The sequence below is a fragment of the Monodelphis domestica genome, chromosome 6, assembly GCF_027887165.1.
Source record: "Monodelphis domestica isolate mMonDom1 chromosome 6, mMonDom1.pri, whole genome shotgun sequence".
Lineage (NCBI taxonomy): Eukaryota > Metazoa > Chordata > Mammalia > Didelphimorphia > Didelphidae > Monodelphis > Monodelphis domestica.
Genome location: NC_077232.1, coordinates 250,504,875 through 250,516,925, shown reverse-complemented (window position 1 = coordinate 250,516,925; position 12,051 = coordinate 250,504,875). Strand labels below are relative to the sequence as shown.

At 38.4% G+C, this 12,051-nt stretch overlaps 1 protein-coding gene across 4 annotated transcripts in view; it reads right to left on the bottom strand.

The window, feature by feature from the left end:
* The window catches only part of CFI (complement factor I), a 44,500-nt gene that overhangs the window by 11,179 nt on the left and 21,270 nt on the right, over positions 1 to 12,051 (bottom strand). The window contains exons 5-10 of one of the 4 annotated variants that reach the window (XM_007495991.3): positions 11,905 to 12,018; positions 10,537 to 10,647; positions 6,870 to 6,893; positions 5,792 to 5,815; positions 5,169 to 5,198; positions 3,146 to 3,181 (exon numbers count right to left, since the gene is read on the bottom strand). In XM_007495991.3, the coding sequence (XP_007496053.2) occupies positions 3,146 to 3,181; positions 5,169 to 5,198; positions 5,792 to 5,815; positions 6,870 to 6,893; positions 10,537 to 10,647; positions 11,905 to 12,018 (339 nt within the window). Of the gene's footprint in view, positions 1 to 3,145; positions 3,182 to 5,168; positions 5,199 to 5,791; positions 5,819 to 6,869; positions 6,894 to 10,536; positions 10,648 to 11,904; positions 12,019 to 12,051 lie in introns of all 4 variants that reach the window. The other 3 variants (XM_007495990.3, XM_007495992.3, XM_007495993.3) reach the window with 3 other exon arrangements.

Genomic DNA, 12,051 nt, shown 5'->3' with positions numbered 1-12,051 from the left:
GTTTCTGCTCCCACAGTTCTTCCTCTGGATGTGGATAGTGTTCTTTCTCATAGATCCCTCAGGATTGTCCTGGATCATTGCATTGCTGCTAGGAGCAGAGTCTATTAAATTTGATAGTTCCACAATGTTTCCATTTCTGTGTACAATGTTCTCCTGGTTCTGCTCATTTCAGTCCACATCAGTTCCTGGAGGACTTTCTAGTTTTCATAGAAATCAAGCTGTTCATCATTTTTTACAAAACAATAGTATTCCATCACCATCATATACCACAATTTATTCAACCATTCCCCAGTTGAGGGTTTTCTTGGCAAAGATATTGGAGTGGTTTGCTATTTCCTTCTTCAGCTCATTGGACAGATGAGGAAACTGAGGCAAACATGGTTAAGTGAGTTGCCCAGTCACACAGCTAGATTTGACCTCAGATCTTCTTGATTCTAGTGCAGGTACTTTATCCACGATTTATTTACAAATTATATTTGGATTTCCAGGATATTATATGATATCACAAAGGTTTCTTTTTTAATTTAGTTTTTCTTGGTCTAGATTTCACATTTGATTTCCTAAGTACATACTAACTGATGGGAGGAGGAAGATGGCCTAGAAAAGTATTAGTTACAGAAAAAATCTAGACTGAGATTAGAGATTAAAAATGTATAATCTTGCAGATAATAGAGAGCTAACTGTAGTTATGTTGTACAATACTAGTATATTCATACTTTAAATCATCAAAGATACTACTTTATTAACTTAAGGATGACTAGAAGCAATCAGGATCAAAATACATATGGAAACAATGTTTTACCATCATTTTCTGACATGGTGTGATTCAGATTCTTCCCTTTCTTCCCTCCCCTTCTTTGAGGGGCAAATAATCTGAGGTAAGTTATACCAGTGCTTTCATGCAATACATATTTCTATATTCCCTGTGCCATGACAGAAGACACATATCACACAAACAATTTAAAAAATAATGAAAGAAATAAAGGGGAGGTGGCTTGCTTTGATCTAAAATCAGACTCTAACAGTTCCTTCTTTGGATGTGGATGGCATTTTTTATCATGAGTCCTTTGGGGTTATCTGGACACTTTGTTTTGCTGAGAATAGTTTAGCCTTTCACAGCTGATCATCCTACAATATGTCTGTTACCATATACACTGTTCTCCTGGTTCTGATCAGGTCACTTTGCATCAGTCATATAAGTCTATTCAGGTTTTTCTGAACTCAACCTGTCCATCATTTCTTATGCAAAATATCAACATTTTTTAAAAAGGAGGGAGCTCTGTGGCCAGTGGCTTCTCATTTTCAAACAAGCTGTTTCATATAGCTAAATTTAAAGTCTGTTTCAGCAGCAAGTCAATTTTGAACTATAAAGATGGCAGACTGAGAAAGATATTATTTTGCAAAGATATAAGCTAGCAAGATTATTCAGATAGAAACAAGTCCTGTTCTTGAATAATAATAATAATAATAACAATAATAACTAACATTTATAAACTGCAATCAGCAGTTTTTTATTAGCAGGGGGACCCTTCCTCGCCTGTAAAATGAGCCAAAGAAGGAAATGGCAAAACACTTCCATGTGTCAAGAAAGCCCCAAATGGGGGTCATGGAGAGTTGGAGATGACTGAAAAGTGAATTTAAAGCTGGACGGGACCTTAAGCAATCTAATCTTGATTTAAAATTTTTTCTTTTTCTTTTTTTATATTTATGAAGAAACTGAGGCTCAATTAAGGAAATTAACAATTAAGGAGATCACGCTGCTATCTCATAAAAGTGCTGGAATGAGAAGTCCAGCTTCCTGACTACCAGACTTGTGTTCCTTCCATGATATTCTGTTGTTGCCATATGAAAAGAAACTCTGCTAGTCTCAGCATCAGGACTTTGGCTAAAAATAATTTCAGTTTTTCCCAGTTGTGAAGCATCATAGACCTCCATCATTAATACAGAGAAAAGCAGGCTCGAAGAGAGAAAGGAAACCTTTGCCCTTCTAAACAACTTTGGGTTAAAGCTTGCTGCTGGACTTGGCAAAGCTGAGAAACTTGGGCTAAGAGCTACTGTCTTCATTTCTCCTTCAGCTACATAAAAGGGAATAAGGATTGGACTTGGGATTCCATTTCTATTAGGAAATCCTCAGGTGAGGAAATACCCTCTACCAAGCTGCACTGTTCTCACTCTTAAGCTGTTTTTGTTTTATACTGCTATGTTTTGGGGTTTGTTTGTTTTTTCCCTTTCTTAAGCTGTTTTTGTTTTATACTGCTATGTTTTGGGGTTTGTTTATTTTTTCCCTTTCTTAAGCTGTTTTTGTTTTATACTGCTATGTTTTGGGGTTTGTTTGTTTTTTCCCTTTCTTAAGCTGTTTTTGTTTTATACTGCTATGTTTTGGGGTTTGTTTGTTTTTTCCCTTTCTTAAGCTGTTTTTGTTTTATACTGCTATGTTTTGGGGTTTGTTTGTTTTTTCCCCTTTCTTAAGCTGTTTTTGTTTTATACTGCTATGTTTTGGGGTTTGTTTGTTTTTTCCCTTTCTTAAGCTGTTTTTGTTTTATACTGCTATGTTTTGAGGTTTTGTTTTTTCCCTTTCTTAAGCTGTTTTTGTTTTATACTGCTATGTTTTGGGGTTTGTTTGTTTTTTCCCTTTCTTAAGCTGTTTTTGTTTTATACTGCTATGTTTTGGGGTTTGTTTTTTCCCTTTCTGGAAGGACAGGAAATAGCAGTTAGGAAAAGAGATATCTTTGTCTTTCTTTAAACAGACCAAACATCACAGTCTTGGAAGAACCAAAACTTTAAATGCTCTAAAGCCAAATGGAGAGGTGCTAGGGGTGCCCTGGAGGCTGCTTGAATGGAATGTACAATTAGAAAGGAGATAGGTGGCTCCTGAATCAAGAAACCCAAGTGGACAGCACAAACCCAACATTGATCTGCATCCTGTTCAAAGAAAGCCTCTAGAATATAGAGTAGAGCACATGATCATCAATCTGGAGGTGGAAGGGATCATCTAGTTCAAAGTCCCCTGGGTCTATCAAAGTTTCAGAGCAATATAAATGGATGAAGTTATTCATTGTTATCAATAAGTGCATGACCATGACAGATACATTAATATACACTGCTTAACCAAGAAACAACTAGAAGAAAATTTAAAATAACTTACGTTCATCCATATTAGCAGTCAGTACTTCATCTTGTTCTACAAAACAAAACAAAAAACAAGGTTCAAGCTGATTTGCACATTTTAGTCAAATTTACAATGAAAATGAGGTTATTTTAAAATTTAACAATCTATAATTTTTTTAACCCTTACTTTCTCTTTTAGTAACAATTCTTAAGATAGAAGGGCAAGGGGGTAGGCATGGGACTAAGTGGTTTGCCCAGAGTCACACAGCTAGGAAGTATCTGAGGTCAAATTTGAACCCAGGACTTCCTGGCTCCAGGCCTGACTATCCACTGAGCCATCTAGCTGTCTCACTCTATAAATGTTAAAGCTTCATGCTAACTTTCCTACAAACTTGTCTTTCCTTAAAAACAAACAAGAAAAACCAAAACTGTTTTCAAAAAACAAAACAAAAACAAAAACAAAAACCAGAAACAAAAAGGTTTTCACTTTTACTTTTCACCTTATCCACAGAAGGCAAAATGTGCACTATTCAAGATGATTCCCCATCAATTCTGGTGATTTTGAATAAGAGGATCATCACTTTAGAGGTCACTGAATTCATCCACTCATTTCATAGATGAGGAAATTGAGCCCCAGTGAGATTGAGTGACCCAAGGCATCCAGCCACCAAGTCTAGTGCCCTGGTTTTCCTGTTAGAGAATCTAGAAGGAACTCACAGTTCTGTGTTAGGAGATAATGCCTTTTTCTAAGCTACCATTCCAAGCTAATCCTCATGCATTTGAAAGGTACCACTGTACCTAAATTTTTGATAAAAAAATTTATATAAACATATCAGGTTGCCATAAAATTTTTTTTGGAGCAGAACTCTGATTTATTGGAGCATTGATTAAGGAAGTTCCTTCCTGGGAGCCAATTCCTTACTCTGACATTTCAGAGTAGCTCCTCCTGGTGAGTTATTTCTTCAATCAGTGCTGTTGGCACCTTCTCCATAATTTATAGTCCTAGAGAGTCGTCTGGAAACCTGGGAGATTAAGTGATTTGCCAAGTTGCAGAGGAGTGTTGAGTCTTTGTCATAAATCCATCTTTGGTTGGCACAGTATTGCACACAAGACATCACCTCTAGAATATATGCAGGGACAGGAATGGGACTAGCCTTAAGATTTCATTAGGATAGGGAACTCCCAGGTGAGAAGAGCTCATCTATCAGTGCAAATTTACACCCTCTCTGAAAATTAATTGTCCTAGATTGCTACCAAGAGCACTGAGGAGTTAATGATTTTCTAGGAGTCACAGTCATAGGACTCAGGAGCTAGAGCTAAAAGGGACATTCAGAGGTCATAGGCAGGACTTGAACTCAGGTCTTCTTAGTATCCAGCCAGGCTCTCTCTCCATTAGACATTTCCTCTCAGCCTAAGAGTATATATAAATTTCATTCATTTTATTGGTCAGGCATCTGGTGTATGGCAGCCAAGTGGGAACTCCATCTTCTTCCTTTCATATTCCTTTCAAATGACAAGAGTTAATTTCATATCCACTATTTTAGAACATTAAAATTGCCAACAACAAAATTTCCTTAATGTGAGCCTCGGATGTCTAATAGCTGCCATTCAGTGATGTCTCACAAGAAGGCAAAGCCTGGAAGTGGAAATGGTAGAGTCCTAAAGGGCGATGCCATAGCACTGCTTTGCTCACTCCCTTGCCTGTGTTTTCTAGGCGAAAGAAGATTGTTGTGTTCACGTTATTATTTGTGAAAGGGATTTTGTTTACAGGTTCTTTTTCAACTATTCATTCCTTAACTGTATATAATATTCTCTTAGTTCTATTTATTTTATTCTTCTGTACTTCATGTAGATCTTTGCAAGTTTAAAAAAAATTAACCTGATCCTTGTTTCTTACAGAGCACCCAAAGTTTTTTAAAACAATTGCTTACTCTAAAACCAAATGAGTTTAGGAAACAATTACAAACAGATCATGTTTCTTTTTTAAAATTCTATATTCGTAGACATCAAATCCACATAAAATTATCTAATTTTTTTTTCTAAATGGAACAATACTTTACCTTGGATTTCTTGTTTATCATTTCCAGTGCCTGGGAATAAGACATCAAAATATCAACACAATGAGGAGAAAACCAAGTCAGAATGCTACTGCTGTTAGCCACCATACCATATTTTGGCATGTTGAGTCAAATCATGCACAGATGTAGCAAACAATGAGGTTTGATACACCTGTCAAACCTGATCTATAACATGGAGTGGGATGAGTCTTAATTCAGCTAGTCAAAAGTTCATCATGCGTAAGTTGATGTTGAAAGCAGAGACCTATGCTCAGATTTTCTCTGTGACCACGGGCATTCATGGGAGGAACATGGACCTGACCAGAGGTTGCATTTGAATAGAGGTGCCAGGCCAGGGAGAGATTTCTCAGGATCCCAGATATTTCTCTAAGACTGAAGAATGATTGATCATTTGCACAGGTAGAAGCAGCTACATCAATGAAACCACTGTGCTAGATAAATATGCTCATACATGCATATATATTATTTATATATATATAATACACATCTGTATCTGTATTCAATATATGTAATTCAAAATATTGTATAACATGGTATTTCCAATACTGTATAAAATACTGTTTTTAGTACTACATAATGAATGATGGAATAGATGGAATATTTACCTTGATCTTGAGAGGTTCTCAAATCTTCTAGAAAGAATAAAAAATAGGATGAAATGTATTTGATGAGAAATAAAATAGATAACAATATGATGAGAAATATAATGTATATTATATATGATGAGAAATAAAATATATAATACATATGATGAAAAATGACCCCAGTTATAGGCCACATGATTTTATGCAAGCCAAATTTGGAGAGAAAATACATGTTGTTTTTATTATTTAAAATTTTTTCTTTACAATTTGTAGCATGGCAAGAGAAATTAGAGTATGGATTATTTGGGTCAATATTGAATGAAAATTTTATTACATGTACTTTTAGGGATGCTGTTAGCATTGACTTAGAATGATTGTAGAAGAGCTTGGCAGGAGGTTATACAGATACAGGGTACCCATTAGGGCCAGGGTAACAATGAGGGGAAAAGTGTGTCCATCCAGGGCATTAGCAACTAACTCTTGCCCTAATCATCAGCTTCTGGTCCCTAGTAGGGGTGTGTGTGTGTGTGTGTGTGTGTGTGTGTGTGTGTGTGTGTGTGTGTGTTTGTGTTGGGAGGGGAGGGAGTGTTCATGGATATACTAACCCCCCAGTGATTGGCCATTGCCATAGGAATGAAGAACAGACATGGGGCAGTGTTGATAAGAGCCACCAGAAATCTTGGTCAAGTCACTTGTAGTTTTAGGAACACAGAGGAACAGGTTTAGATTTGGATTCAGAGAAAACCCATTGTAGGCTCTAGACTTTACCAGGAGACCCAAGGAAAAGAGCAGACACTGCCATCCTGGGGGCAGGAATGAATCCTCATCACCTCTTTGGGTCCTAGGTGTCCTTCTCCTCTTCTTCCTCCTCCTCCCCACTAGCATTTATCTAGTACTTCAAAATTTCCAAAGTACTTTACCATTATTATCTCATGTCCTCACAATCACCCTAGGAAGAAGATGCTGATATGCCCATTTTACAGATGAGGAAACTGAGACAGATGGCAGCTAAGTGATTTGCCCCAGGGGCACAGAGGTAGTAGATATCTGAGGCTGGATTTAAATTCAAATCTTTTTGACTCAAAGTCAAAATATTTACCATGACGTTCAGAGAGTCCCAAACCTAGAAAAAAAGTACAAACATTTGAACCTCACAAAGATGAAATTGGATTTTAAAAATTGACTATTAAAAAAGACTCCAAACCTGTATTTTATATATATTTATACATTTATATATTTTAGTATCTTCTGCATTAGCAATATTAACAAAACCTCTTGTACTCCAAATTTAGAGCCAACTTTTAACCTGAACTACTAAAATAAAGGTGGCATAATGGATAAGGGAAATTATGGAGAGAATCCATAACCAATTATAATCATTGTTTCCATCCTCCTTCCAATCTACTCTTTACAGGAGATGCTAATGGATAGCTATTATTATTGTTGTTATTAAAAATGTGAATTGTTGGAGCAGAGAGGTGACTCAGTGGATTGACAGGCAGGCTCAGAGATGGGAGGTCCTGGGCTCAAATCTAGCCTCAGACACTTCCTAGCTGTGTGACCCTGGGCAAGTCACTTAATCCCCATAACCTAGTCCTTACCCCTCTTCTGCCTTGGAACCAATACCCAGTTTTGATTCCAAGATGGAAGGTAAGGGTTAAAAAAAAAAGTGAGCTGTGGAGCTATCAATAAGAGCTCTAGGCAAGGGGCACAGGTTGTACAGGAGAAGGGTAAATCTCCATCAGGATTAGTGGCAGTGAAGTCTGATTGAAGATGTATTTGATAGATTTGATAGATTGAGGCCTTATTTTGAAGCTAATCCCATTTGGTTAATTCTTTCTTTTTTTTTTTTAAACCCTTATTTCCGATTTAGAATCAATACTGTGTATTGGTTCCAAGGCAGAAGAATGGTGAGGACTAGGAAGTGAGGGATTAAGTGACTTGCTTAGAGTCACACAGCTAGGAAGTATCTGAGGCCAGATTGGTGCTTTTTTTGTTGTTGTTTGCTCATTTTTCCTACCTTTTTTAACATAGGCTCTGTTTTCTGGGAGGTTAGGTTACCCTCTTAAACTTCAGTCCTTCCTTGATGCTGCCCTGAGCTTATTTTTGGGGTTTCTTCCAGTTTGGGTTCTTCCAAGGAGGTATGAGATGGCCTGAGGGTTGGGAGCTCTGAGGGCCTCCTCCAGCTAATTAAATTAATCCTAGAACTGCTCCTGGTTTAAAGACTTGCCTCAGGCTTAGGTGATCAGGGACTGATCAAGTTCTAATCCCAGGTTTAGGCTCAATTTTTTGGTCTCACTGTGTACCTGATCCAATCAGGCACATCCTTGATTGCCCTTTCCTGGAGCTTCCCCCCTGAGCTCCTGGCAAAAAGATGGACCTCCCCTAGGGTCAACCAACTACCCCAAGCTGGGGTCTATGTCCTCACCATAGGCTCACTGGGACTCCTAGCTTCCTCTGGGCCCACACAGATCAGCCCACTTCAGCCCAAACTGTCCCAGGTTGGGATTCCAGACTTCACCACAGGTTTGAAATCTCAAGGGGTATAGGTTGGCTTGGACTTCCATTTGCCCAGGCAGGGTCTCAGAGTCTGAATGTTGACTTGAACTTAGATTCTGAACTTGGGACAGCAGATGTGGGGTAGGGGTGTATGGCTTGCTCTTTCCTCCTTGTTATAGTCTTGCTGATCTGCTTCCCTCTCACTCCAGTGCCCTAGATGTTCTCTGACTACCTTTAAGTCTTTCTTTTCTTCAAACTTGTTTCTGTCTCCTTGTTGGTTCTGTTACTCCTGTATTTGTTTTGTGCCCTTTTTTTTTATTGTTGATTGGAGGGGATTCTGATGGTGACGTTGAGCAGATTGGAACCCAGGACCTCCCATCACTGGGCCTGGCTCTCCAACCACTGAGCCACCCAGCTGCCCTCTTGTTAATCATTTCTGATAAATTAATAAAACATATACCAACAAGTTTAACTTCAGATTGTTTAAATGCTAAGAATAAAACACAAAATATCTTTGCTAGGCTTGAATGGATGAGCCCAGATATTGTAGTTTTGTTGCCAGAAATGCAGGTTTTACTGGTGGAGAATAAATGAAAACAAGACTTCTTTTTGTCCTCACATTCAGGAATCTCTCTCCTGGGTCTCTTGAGGAAAGAAGCGGCCTTAAGACCAGCTTGAAGGAACGTGGAAGGATATTGGAATTCCATCCACCAGAATGCTCTAATTTAAACTCTGCTCATGTTGAGAAACAAAATTTTGGTAGGCACACTATCATAAGAGGGGCCAACTTCAACATTGGTAATGATCGTCCAGGCATACCTAGAAAAGGATGCTTATGACAGTATTTTACCCTGCTTCTCCCTCCAATCCATGTGTAGGGAAGCAAAGAGAAGACTGATCTTGGCATTTATTTCAATGTTTACTCGCATGCCCCTTGGACATTGGAACTATACTTTTCTGAAGTTAACACATAAAGAGCATTTATGAAGTGATTACTAACCACTAGGATAGAGAGACAAAAACCAGTCCTTTCTCTCAGGAAATTCACAGTGTAATTAATGGAGGAAATAAAGGAATACTGTAGGGCATGGGAATACGCATTTGGGAATCCCTCCATTAGACAGACCAAGCTGCATGGCACATTGGCGTGGATATGGAGCCAGGTGCCAAGCCTGGAGCACTGGCATATGTTGTTCCTCATTGATGGAGAGAATGATTACTCAGAGCTGACTGTTATCTAGAGGACAGAGCTGTCTACAGAGCTCAGGAGAGGAGCCATATTCTTCATTCCTGCCTGGAGGGATGGCACACAAAGTTCCCCACTCTCTTCAGGGAGAGAGAACAAATTGGAAATCAGAGGCAGAATGGGGAGCAGCTGGTTTCTTCGATGTGACTGCCTTGGAAAGTCTGTTCTCTCTCCATGGATCTCTCCTGGAAGAGAGTCTGTGACTGCTCTCTCAAAAGCAGAGAAAAAGAATCTATCTTCTCTCCAAGGCTCTCTGCCAACTCTGCCTCCACAATGGCACAAAGCTTTGAGTCATCCTTCTCTAAAGGGAGGAGAATTTTAAGCAAATGTTCCAGGTTTGAAATGTGGGTTGTGTAATAAAACACAAGGTGGGGGTGGGGTGGGGTGGGGGGCTATAATCCCAGTCTTGGAGGTGCAAGACCCTTTAAAGCCCTCAAATGGGAAGTTTTCCTGAGACCCAGGAGGATTTTGTGCCAAGTGTCTCTGTGGCTGGTGCTGTCAGATTATTTATAATATATATATATATATATAAATACATATATATATATTTACTGCATAATACAGTAGGTGCCCACTGCTGAGATGCTAATTGCAAGCCTCCATCCTGACCTTTCCCAGGTTCCTCAGACATGGTCCTCTCATTGGTTAACCCCTGCTATGATGAACACCATGATGGGTGATGGGAGAGGAAGCTTCCTCCCTAAAAATCTGTTTGCATATGGGTAGGCAGCCTCACCTCTAGTTCCTTCCTACTTACAGATTATTCAGAAGGCTGGTGTGCCAAATGGTAAGATCTTCAACGTTTGAAACTAAGCCCAACTTTTCATGGCTGTTAACCCTTCAAAGTTACCCTGGAGGTTTCTCTAGTAGGACAGCCTTTTCCCCCATAATGAAGTGGCTATGAATAACCTTTTCTTTTTCCCAGGTATAGACATGTATGTTCCTTTCAGAGAGAGTTCATTTAGAGATGAGACCTACATTCAGTCCAATACAGGGAAGTGATTACAAAGGGCCAAATTACCTTCACAATTTATTTCATCATCTCCGGTAATGCAGTCCCGTTCACCATTACATTGGTACTTTTTAGGAATGCAAACACCTGATTTACAAAAGAAACCTGTACTTTGACACCCTGTAAAAAAATTATATTATATATATGAACATAGAGAAAATAATTATACATACACATAGATGTATATATGGAGAGGGTTTTGTTTAAAACTGAAGAAAATGAAATCATAAAGTGAATGTATACATTTTTTAATCAAGGAGGCAAGTACTCTAGATACTAATTGGGTGACTCTGCCACTAATGAATCACCATGTGATTATAAACAGTTATTTCATCTAGCTGGATAATTAGGTTCTTGTATTGTAAAATACAAGGGTTAGACTCTAGGTGCCAAGGCCCTTTCTGGCTCTAAGATTTCATGAATTTAAAAATAAAATAAAGAAAGAAAATTCCATTTATCTAATATTTTGCCCTTGCAAAAGGTTCTCATTCACATCCTCCCAAATTCTATTATGGGTTTGAAGTTAGCTATACCCTGAAGGACAGCTCCTTGATGCTACATATGAACAGGGAGACTTGACTTTAGATTAATGGAAAGACTTCTGAGAGAAAGAAGAGAAGAAAGTTAAGAGAAAGAGAGAGAAGGTACAGATTTTGAATGGTGGAAAGTAAACTCCCAAGACTCTGGGCATGTGGGAAAGAGTGAGCACCTCAATATGGCCCTTGATTCTCAGCACATGATCCTTTAGAGACCACTAACAGTGGACTCTTAATACAGGATCATTCTTACCCAAGTTGAGTTGAGATTTCATCTCAGTCCTGGGTCACAAAACCTTCTAATTTCTAGTGTTCTATTGCCTAAACTAATCTGTATCATTTTCCTGATTGACTGAATTTTTCAACAAATAAATTTGCTTGCTAGCATGATTGTCTTTTGTATAATAAAGCGTTTAGTGAGAAGAAAGCTAAATTGACTGAGATTTAATCTAACTAATCTATTAGCCTCCCAAGTGTGGAGTGGATCTATTTCCCCCTGGAAGGATTAGGGAAGAGTGACTTTTGTACTAACTCTTCCCCCTTAAAAAATAAAGAATCATACCCAGAAGCTACAGATTTCTAATGAGTAACAGATATACTGTAAGTCTAAGCCCAAAAGTCTCCTTTAAATTCAAGGACAGAGTGATCACCCAACCAGGATGATCCTCACAAAGTCTGAAATCCATTCTTTTAGGAAATGTGGGATGAAAGGGGACATTCTGGATCTATCTAAGAAGCCTTGTTACACATGGGCAACCTGATGTATTTTATACAGGCTAGTCATATTTCTAGACTACTTCAATCAAGACATGTAGGTTTTAAAAGCTACATATATTGTTACCTTTACAACACAGCTCATCACTTTGGTCTCCACAATCGTTGTTACCATCACAAGTTTTGTTCTCTGGAATATACTTCCCATTGACACACTGGAATGAACTGGAATAGGGGAATTCTGCCAAGCAAAAGGTAAGAAACCTTCTTTTAA